Source organism: Protopterus annectens, chromosome 12.part0, assembly GCF_019279795.1.
Source record: "Protopterus annectens isolate FY-2018-M chromosome 12.part0, PAN1.0, whole genome shotgun sequence".
NCBI classification, from domain to species: Eukaryota; Metazoa; Chordata; order Ceratodontiformes; family Protopteridae; genus Protopterus; species Protopterus annectens.
This window is the reverse complement of record NC_056746.1, coordinates 395,082,680-395,108,354: the sequence shown is the minus strand read 5'-3', so window position 1 is coordinate 395,108,354 and position 25,675 is coordinate 395,082,680. Positions and strand designations below refer to the sequence as shown.

The 25,675-nt window shown below is 40.7% G+C and overlaps 1 protein-coding gene across 1 annotated transcript in view; it reads left to right on the top strand.

The window, feature by feature from the left end:
* AP5Z1 (adaptor related protein complex 5 subunit zeta 1) overlaps window positions 1–19,920 on the top strand; it is a 680,304-nt gene extending 660,384 nt beyond the window's left edge. The window contains exon 17 of the mRNA XM_044089493.1: window positions 18,955–19,920. Coding sequence (XP_043945428.1) covers window positions 18,955–19,225 — 271 coding nt within the window. The 3' untranslated portion in view covers window positions 19,226–19,920. The remainder of the gene's footprint in view (window positions 1–18,954) is intronic.
* The last annotated feature ends 5,755 nt before the right edge of the window (window positions 19,921–25,675 follow it).

The following is a 25,675-nucleotide window of genomic DNA, read 5'->3' as shown; positions in this document are numbered from 1 at the left end:
TCCATACAGGTCGCCTCTTCTGCGCTCCATCTCCTCTCGTCACGGTGACCACGGATGTTTCTCGCCTCGGGTGGGGGGATATTGCTCTGGCAGAACAGTCCAAGGCACATGGAATGACACAGAGACCTCCCTGCATATCAATGTTCTGGAGATGAGGGCAGTGCTGTTGGCGTTGCAAGCACTTCACAACTTTCTTCCCGTAGGAACTATTGTGATACAGACGGACAACATGTCAGTTGTCTGGTATATCAACAAACAGGGGGGAACCAGGTCTTACCCTCTCTGCCGAGAGGCCATGAGAGTGTGGGAATGGGCGATCTCCACCAACCGCTTTCTGATCGCAACACACATTCTGGGATGGTCCAGCATTCTGGCGAACAAATTCAGCCGCACTATTCTTTCCCCTTACGAGTGGTCTCTCAACTCCTGAGTAGCGAAGCAGATTTTTGCAAAATGGGGGCAACCCTGCTGTGATCTTTTTGCCTCTCCCTCAAATACGAAATGCGATAACTTCTTCGCCCTGATTCCCCCACCAGGGGAAGCCCCGAGAGATGCTCTGGTGCATGCTTGGCCGCCCAGTCTACTTTATGCCTATCCCCCTCTACCCCTGATGCTAAAGATGTTACAGAAAGCCTCTCGGTTGGGGAGCAAAATGATCCTCATTGCCCCATTCTGGCCTAGACAAACTTGGTTCCCCTACCTGTGGTCTCACTTGGTGAATCCTCCCTGGATTCTGGATCCCAGCCCGGATCTGATCTCCCACCCATCAGGCTTATCGACCCCGAATCTGGACAGCCTGAAGCTGACAGCTTGGCTGCTCCAGTTCCACTCTTAATTAGGACTCCCAGTATCTCTTCACCAGTCAAAGCCATCTTGGTGGCAGCGCATAAACCTTCTACCAGGAAGATTTACCACAGTAAATGGAAACACTTCTCCGTCTGGGAGGAACATCATAATCTGGACCCCTTCACTGCTCCGCTAACATCCGTTTTGGACTTCCTTACCGGGCTTTTTCAGCAAGGGGCTAGCTGTTCGACAGTCAAGGTACAATTGGCAGCCATCTCCCATTACCATGTAGGACACAATACAGGTCCTTTGATGTCAGCTAAACTATGTAAAACCTTCCTCAAGGGTACTTTTCTGCTCAGGCCCCCTATCAAAGAAGCCATACCCCCTTGGGACCTATCGCTAGTTCTTCAGGCCTTGACTGCTTCTCCTTTTGAACCAGCTGCCTCGGCTGATCTTAAATACCTGTCTTGGAAAACAGCATTCCTGGTAGCCATCACTTCTGCGAAAAGAGTTTTGGAACTTCAAGCTCTTTCCGTAAACCCCCCTTACTTGGTTTTTCATCAGGGTAGAGTGTACCTCAGGACCAATTCATCCTTTCTACCCAAGGTGGCCTCAGAAACCAATATCAATCAGTCCATTAATCTTCCTGTTTTCTTCCCTAATTATCAAAATAAAGGAGAATGCAAGCTGCATTCCTTATATGTGCACAGGCAGCTGCATTTCTATATTCATAGGACTGCTGGTCACAGACAATCTGATCAGCTATTCATTTCCTTTGCCAAATTCAATTTAGGTAAAGCCGTTTCGAAGGTCACCTTATCACACTGGATTTCCCAATGTATCCTTCTAGCTTATGAGACTTCTGGGAGGCCCGCACCTCAAAGGGTTTGTGCACATTCCACTCGCTCCATATCTACTTCTACTGCATTCAGATCTAGAGTCCCCTTGGATGATATTTGCTCAGCAGCCACTTGGGCCTCATCTCATACCTTTATTAACCACTACAAACTGGACGTCATTTCCAGAGGGAGAGTATCCTTTGGCTCCGCAGTGCTCTGGAACATCCTTCCATGATGGCCGCCCAAGATTCAGGTAGCTGGGGACTCTGTCCCACAGGTTGCTGACAAATGAAGTCCCTACTCCAGATTAAGAAGTTATGTACTCACCATAACGTTCCATCTGAGTAGGTGGCTTCATTTGTCTGCAACCATCCCCCCCTCCTTCCCCCTGACCTTCAGAAGAGTTAGATGATGGTATTTTTCCTGCCGGGATACCTTTTCAGTTATATAGGAGGGCAAACTTGATCTGAGGTCATTTGGGGTTGGCAGGGGATTATGGGTGAGGGGAGGAGCTAGGAGTTCGGATTCATAGCTGTATAAATAGTTGCTGGCTCGGATCCGATATCGGATCCAAGACTCACAGGTTGCAGACAAATGAAGCCACCTACTCAGATGGAACGTTATGGTGAGTACATAACTTCTTATTAAAAACTATTTTTCTGTGGAGAAACTGTATTTTACTTTTGGGGGCTAGGGAAAGTGTTTGAAATGTTTTTTTACTGTGCTGTTGTGGGGGGAGTGACTTTTGTACAACTTTCCTGTTTTACTGATTATTGCTGCTAAGCCTCCCCTGGAAATAAGCATGATTTTTAGCTTGGCCATGGAACAAACTACCAGTCCACTGGTTGGACCCTCTTCCAGCCTCACAAAGAAGAAGTTAACTAATCAGCCTTTCCCATCACAACAGGTCGTAGCCACAAGTATGTGACTGTGCTGTGGCCAAAGCTGGTTCCTCAGACCACTCATCTTTTTGCCTGAATTCCTCTGGTGTTGTCCATGCATCCTGTGTGGCGTTTGAGGTCCCCTTTGCCACTGTTGTCAGTCTTGGAAGAAGGGACAGGGAATGTGGTCTTTTTTAGCCAGAATCTTGTGCTCATCCCTGGGGTGGCTGTTGGAAGTAATAGGTCTATTTGCTTAAACTTGCATGTTAAAAAGAAATGGAAAACTAAACATTTAAATTGTCTTGTACCCGTTTTTCTTGGCAGGAGTGATTTACTGGGCTTTGCTCAGGGTCTTGTAAAGGCTATTAACCCTTTTTATAAGGTAGTTTCTGGTAAAAGAAAAAAATATTCTTTTCCTGAAGAGGTTCAAGATTTTGAATTTGTTGGGAAAATATGTAGGGACAGATGCAGGTTTTTCTCAATTCTGATTCAGATTCAGAGGGTAAGTATGGTATCTGACTTTCCCTGTGAGGGATTCACTTTCTTTGAGGCTGTTTCCAGAATTTACCAGTGTTTTCAGTAGGAGAACACCAAGGTTTCTCAGTCCCTTAGAAAATACTATGAGTTGTTACAACTGGAATTCTTATAACTTTCACCCCCCCCCCCATTGCTGTCGGCATTGGAAGATGTGTTTGCCACAGTCTGTGATTTCCCTGGCAGCCAGCCTCTTGCACCTAAGAAAGAAGTTTGTCAGTCTTTCAAGTTTTTTTATATACTAATCATAGACCTGACCCAGCAGGCATAGCTTTAGTTAATCCATGTGTTGCCAAACATTTTGTTAATTCTACTTCTTCTGACAGGCATGGTAAAACTAATGATAAATTTGGGGAAAAGGTGTATGCTTCTGCAACTTTAATTTTTAGAATTTTGAATTATCAGGCTCTTAGTTTAAAGTTTTGTTCTAATTATAAAAGTATGATGCATGTTTTGGCTGGAGTTTCCTCTTCTGAGGAAAAAATCTGCTTTGTGTAATTAATATTATTTTCCATTTCTCGGGTCACTACTCATTATTTAAAGTGTGTTTATGGCTCTTTAGATACTGCATCTGTGGCTGTTTCCATTGGTACTGTGTTGAGATTTGCCTGGCTGCATTCTCAGAACCTCCCAGAAGATTTAAAAAATGAGATTCTGAATTCTCCATTGGATAGAGATTTGGTCCCCTTGCTGCAGAGGTTATCAGAAAATTTGATGAGAGAGGCAAGCTAATTCAGGGAATGTCTCAGATTTTTCACTCTCCTGTAAATTTTCCAAGGGATTTTCTGCCAGTTTTGGCAAGAAACAATATAAACAGTCTCAGCAGAATGCTGTTAAGCAGACATTAAAAAGGCAATGGCACAGAGGTTCCAAGAAGAAAGCTGGAATCTCCCAGAACTAAGGGCAGTCTAATAAGAGCAGAATGACTGTGTAAGGGATATTGTCTTCTCTCCCACCCTGGCAGTCCCTTATCCCTTCCAGAAAGTCTAAATGTCCATTTCTCTATTTGGCAACTGATTGTTTCAGACAAAGCAGGCTGAAGCTGATCTAGCCAGGATACAGATGGCAGTGGGATGAAATTCCTCCTTCCCCAAGAATTTCTACTCATCCTTCAGACTAAACCCTTCTCTTACCTCCTGCCCTACAGCATATGTTCTCTCAGGGAATAATAGAAGCACTTCCTCCTTCCCATTTGGGAAAAGGATTTTATTCATTAATGTTTTCAGTGTCAAAGAAAAAAATGCCTGGCGACTCGTTCTGTATCTTTCCTTCCTAAACCAGTTTGTGATAGTACCCAAGTTCAAAGTGCTTTCACTTACCAACCTGTAACCCCTTTTTCCTTATTTGAGTTTTTAGTAACCTTAGGTTTAAATGATGCATATCCTCATGTTAATATTTAGACATATTTAACATGTTTATTATAATTTTGTGGCTGGATCACATTATCAGATGATCTTCGTGTTTCACTGTTGCAGTCATTACATTTGGGTTATCTGCTTGCAGTAGCCCTCAGTCAGCTTGATTAACAAAGCCTTGGGTCCTGCATCAGATGCTGTCCCTTCTTCCATGATGTCAGGTCGTCAGGGGTATAAAACATGCAGCCAATGCCATTACATCAGTCTTTCTTGCCGTGCGGTGCCTGAAGCAGAAGCAGTTCGCAAGTGCCGGTCAGCCGACTCCTGAAATTTTAATTTTCGAGTTTCAGAACTGAAGTCTTTAACTAAAGCTAAGTACCCCGTTGGGGAAACTTTTTCTTGCTCCTTACCGATGTCAGTAAAAGTTAATAATTGCATTACTTGTGGAAAGCAAATACCTCTCAAAGATTTTCATTCGTACTGTATTCCTTGCCTGGTCCCTACCACAACGTACCTTGCAGTCAGTTTTGTGCTTTATTTAATCAGCGCACTATCTGTCATTGGTATATTTTTGCCTCTAAATACTTCGGTTCTCAGTTTAATTATCCAGAAATTTCGTCGGTTAGCCATCCAACTACCAGGATTCCGAAAAAACGCAAAGATAAAGACAGAGACAGGCCACCTATGTCCAAAGCTGCCGACGACGCTTCTCCTAAGCCAGTCGACAGTTCGCTTTCACAGCCCCTGATACTCGCTACTTCTGATTCGCAGGCCTCTACTGAGACCCATTCAGAGTCCAGTATGCCATGAGATGCTTCAACAGTGGAACTTGTGGATGTCTCTACTTTGGATGGGTTCGGTGCCGCTGTGCAGGCACCGGCTTCTGAGGGTGTATTCAGGCCTATGGACTTGCATATTTAACCAACACCTCCTTCTTCTTTTAGGCGTAAATCTTGAACCGTGCCTAAGAAACCGATGCCCAGGCCGCATGATCAGGCCTCTAAGCCTAAAAAAACAAATGATAAGAATGGCTGAAGATCTTATAACTTTAATCAGGGGAAGCCAACCTCCCCCTTCTAAGAGACCTAGGACTGAAGTTGTTTGAGTCTTCTGACCAGGATTCTGATTTTTCTGATTCTTTTGATGATCTGGATTTGCCCTTATCTACTTATGAGGATTCTGATGCAGAGGACTGTATTCCCTCTGATTCCCCTCCAGAGGATTTTTCTTTTGGTGAAAACCTTACATACTCTAAGGGAGCATTTCCACTGGGAAAGCCAGGATTTTTCTGATTCAAAAAAAGAGGCTTAAGGATTTCTTACTCCTGCCTCAGCATAGGCCTTTAGTTATACCTCCTGTACTAGACATTGTTGATGATGCCTTTTCGGAATCTAGTTTGGTCCCTGATTCTTTGCCTCCTGCTCCCAGAAAACCTGACAGATATTACAGGGTTCCTGATTCACACAAGTTTCTTTTTAAAAATCCTATTGCGGATCCAGAGACTATTTCACAGGGACCCAAGGGCATTAAGACTTCTACTGCTAAAAATCCTACCCCTTCTGATAGAGACTCCAGGGTGCTAGATAGATGGGGTAAGAAGGTTTACACTTCTGCAACCTTGGCCATTAGGGCTTTAAACTGCCAGTTTCATTTGTTAAAGTGTCAACAACATGTTATTGGGTTGCTTATACAGAAAATGATGTAGATTCCTGACTGGGCTGAAAATAAAGAATTACAGGATTTAATGCATTCTGCTGAACAGATTGGAAAACATACTTGCAATGGTGATTTGATTCATTAGAGGCCTCTTGCAGGGTTGCTGTTACTGGGTCTGTGCTGAGAAGGCATGCTTGGCTTAAGGAACAATCTTTGCCTGATCATGTTAAAGCTAAACTGTTGGATGCTCCCTTAAATCACGACTGCCTGTTTGGCAACAAAGCTGAGGAAGTTCTTAAAAAGATGGAAGATAAAGCTAAATCTATGCAAACTGTTAAAGATTTCATGGAAGTTCAGCCTCCTAGTTTTAGTAGGCATTGGCCCTCTAAGAATTGGTCCTTTCCAGCCCCTTCCAGGTCTTCTCAAGCCAAACCCAGACACAGCCGAATCCCCAGATTTCAGTCCCAGGGGGGACGCGACTAAGCAGTGGGGGATTTCTGCACACAAATCTGGGAGTAGTAAGACTCCTCCCTATGGAAAACTGTCCCAGCTTGCTTTTAAAACTTCCGAGCACTTCCCAACTGAATGCTCCTTTAGGCGGAAAGATTGGTCTGCAGGACAAAAACTGGGAACTCATTACCCAGGACAAATGGGTATTAAATATAGTGTCCCAAGGATACAGATTTCACTTCCCCACGTTACCAACACCAAGTGGGTGGCCAGATCTACCCCCAAATCAGTGGGTAGAGGCCCAAAATCAAGCTCTCTCTCTCTTAAGCATGGGGACTATTCAGTTGGTACCAGAAGAGGAAAAGGGACAAGGTTTCTATTCAAGACTTTTCCTGGTGCCCAGAAAAGGCAATACGTGGCATCCTATCCTGGACCTTTCTTCTCTAAACACAAAATTCAAAATGCTGACTCTTTACCAGCTGCTTCCTATGCTAGGCAAAGATGCATGGTTGGCAACACTAGACTTAAAAGAAGCAAACCTGCACATCCCTATCAGGGAGTCTTGCAGAAGATACATATGCTTCAAAGCAGGCTACATGCACTGTCAGTTCTCTGCACTGACCTTTGGCTTATCTACTGTGCCCAGGGTATTCACAAAGTGCCTAGCTCCAGTCATTGCATTTTGCAGGCAAAGAAATATTCAAATATACCTATAGCTGGATGATTGTCTAATTCATGCAGAAAGCCAGGACATACGTTTGAATCATCTGACCTTGGTTCAAAGGGTGCTGACTTGTCTGGGGTACACCATAAATGAAAAAAAATCACACCTGGTACCCTGTCAACAAATTATATTCCTGGGAGCAAGCTTGAATACAACTTCCCAGATGGCTTTCCTCACGCCAGAGAAACGGATTCATTTGACAACCTACTTCAAACAAGTGGCCACAAAACCCCAGCTATCTGCAACATAAATACTGCAAGCCTTGGGGTTCATGGCCTCCTGCATTCTTCTAATTCCATATGCAAGGCTGCATATGAGGAAACTACAACGGTATCTCAAAAGCCTATGGTGTCAGCATTCACAAGATCTAGAAGCAATGATTCCTATCGTACCTTTCCTACGCCTAGAGTTCCTTTGGTGGGCAGAGGCCTGCCACCAAAACAGGGGACTACCATTCACACTACCCCCTGCCACCCAAACCTTAACAACAGATGCATCAGACTATGCATGGGGGGGCTCACCTGGCAGGGAAGTGCATTCAGGGCAAATAGAACCCAAGAAAAATGCACCTGCACATAAATCAAAAGGAAATGTTAGCTGTACAGAATGCTCTGACAGCCTTCAAGGACCACATTCTTCCAGGACAACTAATGGTAAAGACTGACAACACCACTGTCATGTGGTACATAAACAAGCAGGAGGGTACACATTCTTACCCCCCTCTGAAGACTAGCCATGGCATTGTGGAACACAGCCTTGAGCTACCAAGTGAATCTACAAGCTCAGTTCCTGCCAGGAAAACTAAATACACTGGCAGACAAACTAAGCAGAAACTGAGTGGAAACTAGAACCAAGGATTTTCATGTTGACAAGCAAGTGGGGGAGCCCAGATATAGACCTATTTGCCTCCCCCCAGAACCATCAATTGGACAAATTTTGCACAAGGATTCCCCACAAACTAGCTTGGAAAGTAGATGCTCTATCCTTCAGATGGAAAAACCTATCAGTTTATGCCTTTCCTACTCTGCCTCTGCTCTCCAAAGTACTACCAAAGATCAAACAGGACAAGCCAAGGACGATTTTAATTGCACCAGACTAGCCATGCCAACACTGGTACCTCCCTCTTACGCAGTGTGTCACGCTTGGCCCCATGGCACCTGCCTCAAACTCCTTCCCTGTTGTCTCAGCAGGAGAACCAGATTCAGCACCCTCAGCTGCAAGCCCTGAACCTAGCAGCCTGGCTAATTACATGATCTCTTTTTCATCCCTCAATAAATCAGTGATGGATACCATTTTAGAGGCAAGGAGGCCTAGTACTAGAAAATCTTATGCTGCAAAATGGAAAAGATTTTGTGCCTGGAATCAATCTCAAGGGATGAGTGCAGCAGTGCCTAATTTACCTCAGATTCTACAATACTTGACTCTGATGCTTCATAAGGGCTTGTCCTTTTCCTCCTTCAAAATTTATGCCTCAGCCATTTTAGCTCATTACAGCACAGAGCCTCCCCTCTTCTCTCCCTCACTGCTCAAGCAGTTCCTCAGAGGGGCCAAAATTTAAGGCCACCCAGGAGAGCTCCAACTCCAGCCTGGGACCTTAACTTTGTGTTGTAGAAATTCACTCTTCCTCCTTTCGAGCCAGCTGCTACTGCAGATTTAAAATACATTTCCTGGAAAACAGCTTTCCTTTTAGCAATCACTTCTGCAAGAAGGGTATCTGAATTACAGGCCCTTATGGCAGTGGAGCCTTTCATCATCTTTCATGCAGACAGGGTGTCCCTCAGAACCAATCCCTCCTTCATGCCCAAGGTGGTATCCAGTGTTGCTCTTAATCAGTCCATTCATTTGCCTACCTTCTTTCCTAACCCACAGAACAAAGGGGAATGGATACTGCACTCCTTAGATCTGCACAGACGACTTAGATTTTACTTGGACAGGACTAAACCTCAAAGGAAATCTGGTGGTGGCATTTGCTGCAGGGACAGAGGGGAAAGCTATTTCAAAGCAAACCATTTCAAAATGGATAGGCCACTGCATTCATTTCTGCTATAAGCACCATGGAAAACCTATCTCGCAGGACATCAGACCCCACTCAACCAGGGCTGCATCTACCTCCAAAGCCTTTCTCAGGGACGTGCCTACCAAGGACATTCTAGAAGCTGCTACCTGGAGTTCTGTACATAATTTCACCAAGCATTATCATTTGCCAATTTTCTCTAAATCCAGAGCTGGCTTTGCCACTGCAGTCTTGCAGGGCCTTATAGCTGGTCCTAATTCTATTTAAATTCCTCCTCCCAACCTTAGCTTTGGGAATCTACCCAAATGTAATGACTGCAACAGTGAAACATGAAGAACATAGTACAGTTGTGTACACTTACCATAAATTTAGATGTTTGAGTGTATTCACTGTTGCAGTCCTGGTTACCCTCCGTCCAGCCCCCTTTCTTCTTTTGGCTATACCTCTACTCTCTCTTACTATGCTCAAAAAGCTTTTTGGTGTATTTGCTTTTTTGTTGGAGGTATATCCTTGTAATTATAGATTGAATTGCTTTCCATTAGGGGGGCACCTGACATCTGGGGCAAGAAAAACTGATGGAATGGCATCGGCTGCATGTTTTATACCCCTGCCGACCTGACGTCATGGAATAAGGGACATCATCTGATGCAGGACCCAAGACTTTGTTAATCAGGCCGACTGAGGGCTACTGCAAGCAGATAACCCAAATGTAATGACTGCAACAGTGAATACATTCTAACATCTACATTTATGGTAAGTGTACACAACTGTACTTTCTCTGCTTTACACTTTGGGCTAGCCACTTAGTCCATTGCAGGTTATAGAGTTTTCACATTTTTTCTGTATTTGGATGACTTGCTTATGTTTGCAAAGTCCTTTTCAAAGTGTCAGAAATCTCTTACTTGGATGAGAGATCTGCACAGCCTAGGATTCCAAGAGAGCATTCAAAGTCTTTTTGGACTCCATCACTCACGATTGTGTTTCTGATGTGTCTGCAAGATGCCTTATTGCAAAGTGCTTTTCTTTCACAGGAAAAGTAGTTATAGATTTAGATCTGTTCCAGGGATTTTACACTCAGACTTCAGTTATTGCAGGGGAATACCTCAGGATTCTTGGTCTCATGGCACCTATGATTCTCATGGCACCTGTTGCAAAACTCCACAAGAGAAATTTCAGTAGTATCTGAAGTCTGTTTGATCCCAGCACCGACATCCATTATCTTTTCAAATTCTAATTCTGGGATTTGTGAAAAGATAAATCACTTGGTGGATACATCAAATATCCCTGAATTCAGGTCTCCCCTTCTGTTCCAAAGCAGTCAGTAACTACAGACACCTTGAGGAGCTGTGTTAAGGGGGATAATAGTGCACAATATCTGTGACAACAGACAGACAAAACTCTTAAATATAAAAGAGATACTAGTTTTTAGCAAGGCTCTCATCTCAACTTTCTGAATAATTTTTAGTCCTCGGACCTCTTCAGGTAGTTGCACATAATTCCATAGTGATGTGGTACACATAAACAAGAGAAAACTAGATCTCACTCCCCTTTTGCAGCCTAGCCATGTTAACATGGGATATAGCTTTATAGTACAGTCTCACTCCACAGGCATTCTTCATTCAGAGTAAAATTGTGTGGCAGGTAAGCTGAGCACGACAAAGAACAAACCCTCACAAATAAAAACCGCATCAGGGGATCTTCCAAGATCTGAACTGTCTGTAGGGAGTTGCTCAGGTAGACTCTTTTGCTTCCTTTCTGAATGATCAACTGGCAAAATTCTGCTCCGGGACTCCATGCTTGAAGGCCTGGAAAACAGGCAGCTTTTCTTTTTCTTGGGCAGGAATGGTTTTCTATGCTTTTCCATCCTCTCCATTGATATCCAGGGTACTTCTCAAGGAATTGAAGGAATTTCTGAAGATCATTGTAGTGACTCCCTTCTGGTCCAAGCAGCAATGGTTTTCCCTTCATTTGGAATTGGCCAGGGGCAATTACCACAAGCTTCCTCACAGACTGGATTTACTCACACAAGAACTGGGGTGTTTGATACATCCCAACCCCAATCTGCTGCAACCAACTGCCTGGATGATAGGGTCTTATCATAATTCCATTTAGGCACATGTTTACTGAGGACATGCAGCAAGTACTAATGGAGGCTAGAAAGCCTGCTAATAGAAAATCATGTATAAGCAAATAGAAATGGCTTTCTTGGTGGTGCCAACAAAACAACCATCACCCATTCAGGGTTAGTGTTCCTCTGATTTTGCAATATTTTTGTAAGTTGCTGTCATATGGTCTTTCTTATTCCTCCTTCAGGGTTCATTTTTTGGCCATCAGAGTTTATTTATCAGCCATTTGAGCATGTCTGCCCATGGATCCCCCTCTTTCAACGCATTTTCATGTCAAAATGTTTTTTGAAAGGGGTGCTACATAAGACTTCCAAGAAAACCAGTGGCTTTCCTTTGGGATCTTAATTTTGTGTTAGAGAAGCTAACACTTGCTTCATTTGAACCAGCTTATTTGGCTGACTTGAGGTTCTTAACATGGAAAACAGTTTTACTGATCGCTCTGACCTCTGAAGGAGTAATACTCAAGTTGCAGGCTTTTATGGTGGGTCAACCATACCTCATTTTCCACAGAGACAGGATTTCTTCTTCCATGCTAAACTGGTCTCAGAGTTTACTTTAAGCCAAACTATACGTCTCCCCATGTTCTTTCCTGAACCCAAAAATGAGAGCAAAAGAATACTTAATACTTAGGATGTCAACAGACAGCTCAGGTACTACATTGACAGAACAAAATCTTTGAGAACTTCCAGTCAGTTCATTTCTTGTGAAGATGAGGAAATAGGGATAACCTGTGTCAAAACAGACTATTTCCAAATGGTAGTCTCAGGCTATTACCTTTTGTTATTTCCACCACAACAAAATTATTCCAGGCAGGTTCAAGACACTCTCACTACCAGGGCCCAGGCTTCATCTATGGCTTTTTGGAAAGGGTTGGACTCGAAGAAGAAACTAGAAGCAGCAACTTTGTTCCCAGTTACAAAGCTCTACAAACTAGATTAATTTTCCAAGTGTAGGTCAGGCTTTGCTAGGACCATTCACCAGGAGATCTGGATCCTTCCTCTTCCACCTGCCATATGCTGTAAGCTATGGTAGTCTACCTGTATTGCTTAGCCTACTGCAGCCGTGATCAATATGAATATAGTACAGTTGTGTAAGTGAACTTACTGTTATAGATGCTTGAGTGATCACTGTTGCAGAAGCCACTCCATCTTCTTTGATTTTAGTATATTTTTTATGCCTAGATGTGGACTGTTGTTTTAGCTTTTTCCTGGCAATGTGTCAGGTCTCCGCTTCCTTCACTCATTTGGCAAGAAAACTCTGAAAGGCTTGACACCCAAATCCATCATTACGTCAGCCCAACTTGATCTGTCTGACTGTTTGGGTGCATGGATGGTGCCATAAAGCTTTGGATGCTGGCTGACTGTTATATTCTGTGCAGGATATAACCCATATAGCTTAGGCTGCTGCAGCAGTTATCAAACATCTACTGTCATAGCAAGTTTACTTAGAAAACTGTCCTTTCTTTATAGGCTCAAAAAAGTTTATGAACTTCTGTCTTATTGCTGGTATTTTATATTTCTCTTCTTTGGAGAGAAGTAAGAGAGCTAAATATCTCTGTCAGTTAATCAAGAGGCTTAAAGCTATGAGCCATTAAAGTGCTTCTGGTAGTCTAGGATGATATTATATCAGCCTTCATTTGTCTGCTGTATGACTCTGAACAATTCCCTTTACCAGAAAGTGCTCCTGGGCTGAATCTGGAAAAAAAGGTCTGTACTGATCAGTGCTGTACCTTACTTAGCAAATGGAAATAAATCTTAAAGGCTTCTTTCCCATTGACTTGCAGGATGATAGCATAGTGCATATTTTTAGACTTCTCTGCCAGTCTTCTTGTAGCAAGGACTACATCAAATTTCTACATCCAAAACTTCTAGTTTTCTGTTAATTGTCCTTGTATGAGAGGTTTAGTGGTGGTTGCATCAGGACCATTTGCCATCTTAAATGGTACTTTCGTACTTCCAACCACAGAATTCTTTAAAAAAAGTATCTCTTCACTTCTGCATATATATATCGTATTCCAGATGCATGTTTCCATTTGTCATAATGCATGTGATATTTGTGGATTTGTCAGGGTGGTATGTAAACAACTCTGAGAGACTGAGCTACATCCATTGAGGTCTTTAATGATACTGAAGACTGTAGATGAAGGTGTTCCACATGACATGAAACTTGCAAATAAAGAAATAACTCCCAAACACTAAAGGTGATCTGTCACAAAAACAATCAATATTGGCAGAAAAAAGACAGAAAATCCACCCAAGGATGGCCAGTCAACAAAATCCACAAGTGTTCCAATTAAAATGTAGTCCTTTAATACAAATAAAACTTCAACTTGAAAATAAAATGAAAAATAAAAAAGCTCAAAACTGTCCCTTGAAGATATCCGATAAGCGCTTTCGACTGTTGTCTTCCTCAGATCGTATAAGACGCTGACTTCCATTTCCTTTTATATATGAAATTCTATACTGTTTGACCAATCGCCATTGATGAATACTTAACATCCAATCCTATCTTGTGATCTCAAGATTAATTTGCATGTAATCAACTCTATGCTTCTGTTTCCCGCCTTTGTTGAGTATGTAAATTAGATGTTTCAGTCCTTCATTTTGATTGGATGTATATTGTGTTATTGATGATATTTTGAGCAAAGTGAGTATTACTCTTCCATTTTCCTTTAATTCACAAGACCAATAACAGGTGGCGCTGTTCTAAATGATGTAGTATCCATAAGTAAATAGAAGCATTCATAAACACTCCAAATATTAAATCTTCGAAGGAATTTGTAAATATAACTTTCTATTCATTACAATGCTATGCAGGTATGATGGATCTTTACCTGCATAATCAAAATAATGCCACTTGAAATTATGGAATTACAATAAGTATCCTTCAACTAAATTATATCACATTTCGAAAAATACGACCAATGTCTGCTTCAGATGTTATCTCTAAAATACCAAAGTCTATTGTACATCATTCTATATAGGAAAAACTAACCAATGCTTCAAAAGAAGGGTGCAGAGACATCAATTGGATATTAAGAACAAGGAAATACATAATGCGTTGGCACAACATATTGTTACTAATAAAAATCACAAGTTTCTATTTAAAGTCATTGATAGAGCTTTCTCTGGTCCACACAAAGGGGACATTGAGACTTTAACAGAACTGAAAGAAACAAAATGGATTATTAACCTGAGGGCAGATCAACCCCCTGGTTCAAATAGCATAGTCCCCCTTAAACCTGTTTTAAAGAACAGAAGATGTAAAGTGTAGTTAATCCACTGTGCCATCTATGAATTTACAACTTTAAAGTCAACTGACAAAGACAATACTATGTGAGCATTATCTGACTGAGACCAAAGTCATTTTTCAGCTTTTGTCAAAGGACATTTTATTGCCCGCTTATTGGCCAACACCATCTTCTTCATATCTTTATTAATAAAAGGAATACATCCCTATATTAAGGAATGAAGAGAATATAATTATGAAAGTTACTTTCATATTTAAGAACAGAAGAAGTATATAACAACAAAATTATTGCGCCATCTATATGACAAACCTGTAATTTGAATTTTGTCTGACAATAGTAACAACAAGTGAATTTTACTTGATTAATACCAAATTTATTCTGGCCATTGTTAAAGGATATTATACTGCTTGCTTATCGAACAACATCATTTTCCTCATATTTTATATATTTTTATTGGTAAAAGGAATGAACTCTTACATTAATGATTAAATGAAAAACAAGATCATGCTACCAATGGTTTAATACATGTTGAAGTCACTTTCGGTGACAAAATCAAAGTTTTTGCTGTTAGTTGAAAGAACTAAAATATTTATGAAAAAAAGGGAAGTACTTTCCCTCATTTGCTTGAAAGAGATTGGAAAATGAACAGTTAGCGTTGCCATTCTATCCACACGCTTTCGTGTTTTTGGCAAGACTTTGTATTTTAGAGATAACAACTGAAGCAGACATTGGTCGTATTTTTCGAAATATGATATAATTTAGTTGAAGGATACTTACTGTAATTCCATAATTTCAAGTGGCATTATTTTGATTATGCAGGTAAAGATCCATCATACCTGCATCGCATTGTAATGAATAGAAAGTCATATTCACAAACTTCTTCGAAGATTTAATATTTGGAGTGTTTATGAATGATTCTATTTACTTTGGATACTACATCATTTAGAACAGCGCCACCTGTTATTGGTCTTGAGAATTAAAGGAAGATGGAAGAGTAATACTCATTTTGCTCACATTATCATCAATAACACAATATACATCCAATCAAAATGAAGGACTGGAACATCTAATTTACATATTCAATAAAGGCGGGAAACAGAAGCATAGAGTTGATTACATGCAAATTAATCTTGAGATCACAAGATAGGATTGGATGTTGTTAAGTATTCATCAATGGTGATTGGTCAAACAGTATAGAATTTCATATATAAAAGGAAATGGAAGTCCCTAGTGTCTTATACGATCTGAGGAAGACAACAGTCAAAAGCGCTTATCGGATATCTTCAAGGGACAGTTTTGAGCTTTTTTATTTTTCATTTTATTTTCAAGTTTTATTCGTATTAAAGGACTACATTTTAATTGGAACACTTGTGGATTTCGTTGATTGGCCATCCTTGGGTGGATTTTCTGTCTTTTTTCAGCCAATATGACATGAAACTAACTCATTAACACTTATAGTAATGTAACCCATAAATAATACTATGTATGTGGCTGTGTGGCATAAATTTATCATCTGAGCAGGCCGTAGTGTATTAGATGCTAACTTGTGACTATTAATATGTTACTGGAGTATCCTTTTCATGTGTACAACCAATCCTTAGCCTTTTCATTCATTAAAAGAGCATATATAAACCCTCTTTACAGTGCAGCGTTCTTTTTCAGAAATGTTTGTGTCAATTTGCTTTTCTTTTTGATGCTACTTGTAACACCCTTGTTTATTCTGTAAAAGTTCAGCTTTATGTTAAAGTCTAACATACAGGAAAAAGTATGGAGGGATTTAGGCCCCAAACTTGCAGACAATTTTACATGCTCCTCTAATCCACTTAAATGCTAATAAAATAGGCTTTGCATCCGTATGCATTTTTTTATGAACAGTTGGAAGTATAAAACCTGGGCATTACTGGCTGATAGTAATCCTGAGGGAATTACCATAAAGTAAATATTTTATGAGTAACAGGGCAAAAATATGAAAAAAAAAATCAGTTAACTGTGAGGTGTGCATGTGGTTTTGTGTTATGATCTGATATTACTAGGCTAAAAAATTTATTTCTTACTAAAGGTAACAAATTCTATGAGAACGTTTAACACCCAGACACTAACATGCCAGTCTTCCTATATGTCCTTTCAACTGTACAAGTTTTCAATATGGAACAGTTTTTAGTTTGTGCAGTAGATGGTATGTAAAGTATCTTTTAAGCAGTCCAGATTCCTGCCTTTCTCTTTCATAATGAGGACCATTAGCAAAAAAGAGCTTCTAATTTCTTTAAAAATATCCATCAGCTTAATTTTTATTGGGCTCGAGCAAAACCTTGCGACACCCCCCAACAGCTGTCTGTCTATCCTCGGTACATATTTGGCATGTTTGTGCTTATGCATATATATATATATATATATATATATATATATATATATATAAAATGTGTGTGTGTGTGAGATAGTAAACTCTGATGTGCAGAAGCATTGATAAACATTATATCGATGCCAGCAAAACAGCAATACATTTACCCAAAAAAGAAACTTGCCGAAGTTGCACTGATTGCAAAAGAAAATCAGTCTACTTTTATGCTTGGCGAACAAAAAGAAAAAAAGACCACTATATAACAAGCACACTTGTGGATGCATTGTGGATAGTGGTACCGTTAGGGGAAAGGGTTTTTCACAATATATTGTGAGGGGTGCGGTTAGCACACACCATCTTACTCATGTGCTAACTCTAATCATTACTCCAATCCTACATTGTTAATAAAATCCTTTCTGTGACCTTACTACTAAAAGAGACTCACACATGCACTCACATATGCATACATGCACTATTAACACAGTAATACACATACATATGTACAGCACAAAAATCTACCTCCTTACTAACCTTTACTTTAAACCTAACTTGTAAAGTCTCGTGCATACTCACCCCAATGCCAAAACGTTGTATATCTCCACAAGTTTTGGCCTTACCATGCACTCCCATTTACCACAACCACATGCACATCTCATTTAAACAATATTCAATGTTTCTTCTTTCATTTAATCCTGCACTAGTTAAGGAGTGCTTTTGACAACTGTTACAACAGAAATATCTGTTCACAACATGTGCATTTGTCAACTTTGACTTTTTTATTTGTTTTTTTTTCATTTGACTATTCCATAACTTGAGTGTTTGTGTTGTGGCTTTATTAACAGCATTCTTGAAGGCTGGTAACAGTGCCTTTTGCTTCACAGACTAGAGCGTGTCCCTAACAGAACAGCTTAGCAGCTTCTCGCATAGTGCTTTTTAAAACTGCAGTATTTTTTCTTTTGTCAGTTAATACCATTCAGGAGTGCATCATTTCTTAGGGAAGACACTTCTGTAATCTGCAAGGGGCTGAACTGACTGTAATCCTCGGTAATTTAAAAGAAAATCAAAAATTTTAAGAGGGATAAGGCAAAAATATAAGTAAAATCTGGAACAGTTGTGAGGTATGTACACGGCTGTACCATCACAACTTTATTTTCTATTTTAACCCTTGGACCATGAATCCCTTTTTACAGTCGCCTTGTTATTACCTAAGAAGGTATCATATCTGTGGTTCCTGATGCACGAACCCTGCTACATGCGACAGTCCCATAGTGAGGTTTTGTGAGTATTGGCATCATCGAGCAAGATGAACAAGCAGTGCTGAGCTGAAAATTACAATTGAAGTTTACAGTGGGGAATGGGGAGAGGGAATAATGTGAACCCAGAAGTCTACTTCGGGGTTGTATATTGAAGCCTATGACCTGGAATGGAGATCTAATAATGGTTTGTGTGGTCTTTTCATCTTCCCATATTTGGTGTTCATTCATGAGGGGGGCTCCTTTTTGTCCATCAAGAGTGCTGTGTTGCTCTTCATCAAAAAAGAACTTGGGTGATCACCTGACACAATCCTGTTTATAAAGAGATGCACAGTGCTACCTGATGCAAAAGGCAATCTCTTGCTTTTGGTTTATTAGGAAAAAGCTAGATTGCAAAAAACAAAAAAGTCAGGACTGCAGGTGGTAACTTTTTCATATACCTCCTTCTGACATATACCTCCTTCTGAAATGTTTTAAGTGAACACAGAACTGTACATGTTTACTGCTACATTTATAATATATTTGTTTCTACATCCTGTTTCACTAGCTGTGATTAAAAAAACAGGTACATTATTTCTGTTTTTGACAAAAGTGACTTAGTGTTTTAGGTGGTGTAACATTTTGATCAGCTGCCGAATGGTCTGGCCACTAATGTGTCATCTCCCATCTACTAATCACCTTATTCTTTCAGACTTGTATTAGAGGGTGACTTTAAGTGTAACATTGTGCACTGTTTTCCTTGCAGGGTGTCTTTGTTTTTATCCAAGATAAGACCATTTGCACGGAGTTCAGCTGTGGCTTCCACATATGCTGAAGAGGACATTGAAGAGCTGCTGAGTCGTGCCAGTGAGCTGATGAACCTTTTAAATCTTCCCAGTATTGCTCAGTTTGTGCTGGCACCATCTGCAGAACATGCCAACCCCAGGTACCACCGGGACACCAATGTTTCACTACCTCTTGCTATGAGGACTATGACTAAATTGCTCCAAAGAGGTACAAACTCTGTACCTGGATGAATACAGCATTTTCAAAAATTAGAAGAAAATAAATTTGTTAAGAATCATGTCACAAGCAGATAAAAATGTATCATTTGTGTTGATAAAATGATCATGATAGTGGACAGGATTACTAATTTTGTATGCAGTCAAGATTTGCATAAATTTTTCCTTAAGAAACATAACCTGCCAAGCTACTGCCATTAAGCACTGCAGCACAAAGATTCTTGATTATATTTATGCTTAAAAAATCAGTGTCTGTTAAGTCAATAGCTAGGTCAATCACTTATCAAAAATAGTTCACATTGTCATTTCTTCCATTGTCTTGTGATTGCTCACTGAATTATGGCACTTCTCTTTTCAAGTAATTTTTAGTGTGAATGTTCAATGGTCTAATTCTGAATGTAAAAGCTGTTACAAGGTCCTGCATTCTGACAATAACACAAAAGGTCTTGATTACCATAGAAAACTGCAGAATGTAATTTTAGGTGAATTAATGCAATTTTGATGACTGGGTGCAGTTTGCTTGCTCTTCAGTGACTCAGAGTTAGGTCTGACATGCCAAACAGGATATCTAGGGTGAATGAGTATACACTAATATAAACTGATTTTTTTTCTAAATTATACTATAATGTTTTCACTGTCTCACACCCATAAATGATCCTTTGTCTCAATGCATTCATGAGGTTAGGAAAATAAAGTAAAATTAAAATAAAGATTAGTGTTTTCTTTCATTTCATTGTGCTGGTTTAATCCCCCCTAACTGCCCTCGCTCATTTCCTGTCATCTGTAATCAGTGGACCAAATAAATTGCAGAGTGTAATAACAAGTTACGTTTAAATCCCCTAAAGCACAGCTCACTGCTTTGGTCTTTCCTTTTAACTGTTGTTTTTTGTAATGTATGTTGTTATATTCTATGACATATATACAACAAACAGAAGCAGTCATTGCAGATCATTCAAACTCTTTTAGAATATAAGCACTTGATATCAAAATGACTTTACCAGTAGAGACTAGTGTAGCCCCTTGTCAGTGCAAACAGAATCCATGTAAGTGTGTATGACTGCCACAGTTAAGCTGCACCATTCACGTAGTAAAGGATGTTATGCTTTAGCTGTAGCTGCCTGTGCTTATTTTTCAGACATTCATGAAAGAACTGTTAACATGTTAGCTTTTAGTTAATTTAAACTCTAAAGAGATGTGTTACCAGTTGGATGTTACCAGGGAGGATGTACTGCTGTTCTTGGGGCTGATTGTTTGAATTTTATAAACCACCAGATTGCAACAGATACATTTTACTAGGTGGAATAAAGTAATTTCCCATGGCACGCAGAAAGAAAAGAACTGTGAAACTCCTTTCCAGATTCTGGTGCACAGAACATTCAGGGCTATAGTAACTTGCACAAAAATGTGACAAAAGCTAGATCCTTCTATTAGTCATGAGGTTGAGCATGCTTGTCTGTTTTCACTATTTAAGACTACTGGGATTGATTTAGGTCCTAAAGTTAATATTAAAAAAAAAAAGTTGTGAATTGGCATTTCTAAATTGTCCGTTGTCATGTATGTGTGTGGGGTGAGTGGGGGGTGCTTGTCTTGCCATGTGTTGATCTCCGATCTCGGATGATTGTATTCTTGTGCCCATTGAGTGACAGCACAGGACTGAGTGGTTAACTACAGAATAAATGAGTGAATAAATGAAAACCCACTATAATTAATGAGTTACTAATTCAATTAAACTTATGCTACCCTTTGCAGTCCTATTTAATTTGAATGAGTTAATTAACAATTACAAGTTTACAGGACAGTTCCATGATGTATTGACAAGGCGTTCACTGCGCTGGCCAGGGCTACAGTGTAGCCAGTGTGCTTTGAGTCATTAGAGCAAGAGCAACTAAGAGCAATAGGCCTGCTCACTTCTCTCAGGGCGAGATTGTGGGCTGGGCTCTGTACATAGCTGTCTCTTGGTGAGACCGGCTACAAAAAATAAGAAAACATGTACATGTGCAATATTGTTCATTGATGTGTCTGTGTAAGAATTGCATGTCATTATCTGCTTTTCCTCAGGCTCTGTTAGGGTCTGTATAGGACTTCTTTGATTTCAGTATCCTATCCTTTTGACTTTGCTTGTATCTTGAGTCACCCTTTGCCAGTGACCCAAACCTTGCAGGCATTAAGACTTTTTACTTTGTGGAAGGAAGACCCACTTGACAAAGGGTCATATCAAAATATTGCCTGGTGTGTTAGAAATGAGTGAACTATTAGAAGTGCAACTAAGTCTGAAGGCCAGTTGTGAAGGGCAGAAAGGGGAAAAAGTAGAACTCTGCAATGTACAAAACACCACTTCAGGAGGTGATATGTTAAGAGCCACACCTTGTGTAAACAGTAGAAGCCCCTTCTGGCACTGGTCCTGCTGGCTTATTCTTCATTGACGGCAGGGATGAAAATGTTATGGTTAAAACAGCTACTGGTAACCAAACGTAATAAACACGAGTTGTCAGACTAGCTTCCTTATCACAGCCAGTAAAGTAAGCATTAATATGTGAACAGGTTTCTAACTGAAAATCATGGTCTCAGATCTGTGCATGGTCAGTTTTGGAGTTCTGACCTTTAGTTAAAAACTAAAGCACATTTTAATGATTATTTCACAGTTACACTTTGATAAGGTAATTGAACAAATGATCAGAATGTTGGAAATTGTAGTTTTTTTTACACCTAAAACATGACTTTGGATTATTTTGTTAGGTTTAAACATATTAGATGCAGCTAGATCATTGTAGCAGAGCATACAGAGAACTCTTCTGTACCACTGTTATTTGTTTTTACATATTTTGCTGAAACTCTTTAATAGTACCCCTAACTCTGTGTCAGCTGCTGCTCATTTTTGCCCTGCACTCTGTGTTCCTCAAGGGGGGGGGGGTAAGATTATCCCTTATTGACTTCTTTAAGAATTATTAGTGTTGTGTATCTGCTCTTTGTTTTGTTAATTTAACATGTTCTCTGTGTTAATTTGTGTGTTTCTGTCTTGCCTTTTTTTTTTAAATATCTCCTGCACCCCAGACTTCATAGTCATGATGGCATTGGTACAGAGCAGAGGTCTGTAATGTCTGGGCTTACAGTAACATACAGTTCTTTGACTACACTTTGCATTTCCATGATGAGTTAAAGTATGGGTGTGTATAGCAACATTGTTAAAATGTTTATATGTAAATTATTTGCACATCTCGGGGCAGACAGATCAGGATATGAGGACTGTCTGGGCCCACATGGGTGGGGCAATAGGAATAAAGAAGGAGAAGCCATTCTAGACTTCTGTTTTGGCTTATGGCTTGATAGTAGCCAACACATGGTTCAGAAAGAAACACAGTCACAAGATCACATACAAGAGTGGTCAACATGCAACTCAGGTAGACTTCCTCCTAGTAAGGAAAAGGCACTGGGGCAGAATCCATGATTGCAAAGTCATCCCCAGTGAAACAGTCGGCCCACAGCATAAACCAGTACTTGCCACAATCAGCTGCAAGCGGTTGTCAGAGAAGGCTTTAAGGTCAACAGAGACCAGGCTGAAGACCTGGAAGTTGACTGGAGAAAAATTACAACAGTTCAAGGAATTATACCCCAAGAAGAGGAGGAAATAGGTGGAGTTGAAGAAGAATGGCAGCATCTAAAAACAGCATGTGTTAGGACTACAGAAAAAATATGTGGCCGAGACAGGTATGGAAATAAGGTACACAAGGAAAGCTGGTGGTGGAATGCAGAAGTCCAGGAAGTCATCTAAAGAAAGGAGGAGTGCAGTAAGAAGTGGGAGATAGAAAAGACTGACCAGGCTAGGAAGGAGTACTGGTTGTCTTAACAAAGAAGCTAAGAAAGAAGTTGCAATAGCAAAGAATATGGCATCAGAGGCACTGTACCAACATCTGGAAAGTGACTCAGTAAGGGGCACAAAGAAACTATATCAGCTTGCAAGGCAAAGACAGAAAGATAAAGAAGATAGTCAGGCACCCTTCATAAGGGATGCCAGCAACAACCAGCTCACCATCCCAGAGAGCATCAGATGCAGATGGAAGGAGTATTTCCAGCAGCTCCTGAATGAATACCCCCCAGAAGTTGTATGCCACAGAAACAGCCTACAATGAGGGAAGAAGAGGAGCCCACCCTAGAAGAAGTAAGAACAGCACTAAGGAAGATGAAGTCAGTGAAAGCAGCAGGCTCAGATGAGGTCACAGCAGATATGATAAAGATTCTGAGTGAGATAGGGGAGAAATGGCTTCTGAGGGTACTAATAGTGTGGAGAGAAAGGCATATCCCAGATGACCGGAGAATAAGCATACTCATCCCAGTGTACAAGAACAAAGGGGACATCCACAACTGTGGGCAGTACAGAGGCATCAAACTACTATCACATTGCATGAAAGTTCTGGAGAGGGTGCTTGATAAATGGATACACAGAGTAGTAGAATGTAAGATGGGAGATGAGCAATTTGGATTCAGATCAGAATGCAGTACAACTGGCCCAGTGTTTGCATTGAGACAGATACTTGAGAAGAAGCTAGAGATGAGGAGAGAGTCCAACTGGGCATTCCTAGACTTGCAGAAAGCATATGACAAGGTCCCAAGAAAGTTGATCTGGGCAGTACTGCAGTGGCTTGAAATTCCAGAAACATTGGTAGAATAAGTGCAGGCTATGTACAAGGACCCAATGACTCAAGTATGAACACTGTTCGGCCTCACAGAGGGGTTCCCAGTGGGTGTGGGTTTACATCAGGGTTCAGCTCTGAGCCCAGTGCTGTTCCTACTGGTGATGGACTACATTAGCAAACAGGTTGGAAGGGATGGATCAACAAAGCTGTTGTATGCAGATGATGTGGCAATACAGGCAGACTGAGCTAGAACTTCAGCCAAGGAAAGGAGAATGGAATGCAAATCTGAAGGCACATGGGATGAAACTAAGCACAGATAAGACTGTGGTAATGGCAGCAAATTGCGGAAATCAGAAGAAGCTGAGAATAGAGATAGAAGGGACAATAGTGGAACAGGTAAACAGCTTCAAGTATCTGGGAGGAATAGTTGAGGAGAAGGATAGTCTGAATGAAGAGGTCAAAGCTAGAATCAGAGGGGCTACAGCCAACTGGCATAGAGTATCAGGTGTAGTCTATGACAGAAGAATGCCAAAGAAGCTGAAAAGTAAGGGTGTACAAGACAGTGGTGTGACCAGTATTACTGTATGTACAGAAACCTAGGCAGTAAAGGCAGAACCATTGAAGAAGCTAGAGGTGATGGAAATGAAGTGCCTGAGAAAGGTGACAGGATGCACACTGTGGAACAGACAAAGAAATGAGGACATAAGTGCAGAAGCCAAAGTAGCTCCAATTGCAGAAAAGATCAAAGAGAACAGATTATGGTGGTTTAGGCAAGTGTAGAAAAGCAGAAGACAATCTGGTAAGTAAGATTTGAGACTGATAGGAAGAAGGTAAGAGGAAGCGAGGACATCCAGCAGAGAGGTGGATGGTTTGTGTGAAAGAAGATCTGCGACAGGCATGAGTGTTGAAGGCAGAAGTGTGTCACTTAATCAAGAAAGTTGGCGACAGTTAACACGATACCCCAACCCCATGTAGAAAATTGGGGAAAAGGGGGCTAATGATGATGATGTAAATTATTTGTTGAAATTAGTAAATACAATTTTTTGCTGCCAAAACTGGGATGTAATGGGATCCTATCTCGCCTACATTCATAACAGATGGGTTTGGAGCTGATCCATCGGCTGCGACTCAGCCACTATACACTAGAATGAAGTCTCTCATTGGCTGGGCTCCCCCTTATCCCAGAATGCACCACACCTGCTTCCCCAGATCTCGTTTGCCGCTTTTCAAGCTGGACGTGGTCTCGACTTGGCTGGAGCTAAGTGTATTTTCTTCACCTTTTTGGTCTTTTTGACTAGGGTTTCTGTCAGTTTTTCAACAAACAGCTGTTTTAACAGCTTTGTGAGCGTTTGTTTCTCAGTTTTGTGAATTTTAGGATTTTATATTTTTTTTCGTGCTTCTAGTATACTGGGCAAGGCCCGTTTAAATTAGAGGGCCTTTGCCCTTTGCTGTGTGTTTTACTTTGGTTGTGTGACTGTTTTTCCTGTTGTATTGGGCTAAGCCCGCTTAAGTTAGAGGGCTTTAGCCCGTACTTTAGTCTACTTCTGTGTACTGTATTGTAGCGTTTTCGAAGTGTTATCTGTTTTTTCTACCTGGTTCAAGATGTCTAAGGAGCAGAAATCAGGGTTTAAAAAATGTGCTAAATGTAATTATAAAATGTCTATCACAGACAGCCATGCTGTCTGCGTGTACTGTTTAGGGCCCAAACATCTACAAGATACGTGCAGTGTTTGTCACGCTTTTTCTTCCAGGGTCCTTCAGGAAAGAAAAAAACAAGCTAATACTTAGAGGTCTTATTAAGCCTTCATTTGAGGAAGCGTTGGCTTCATCTCCA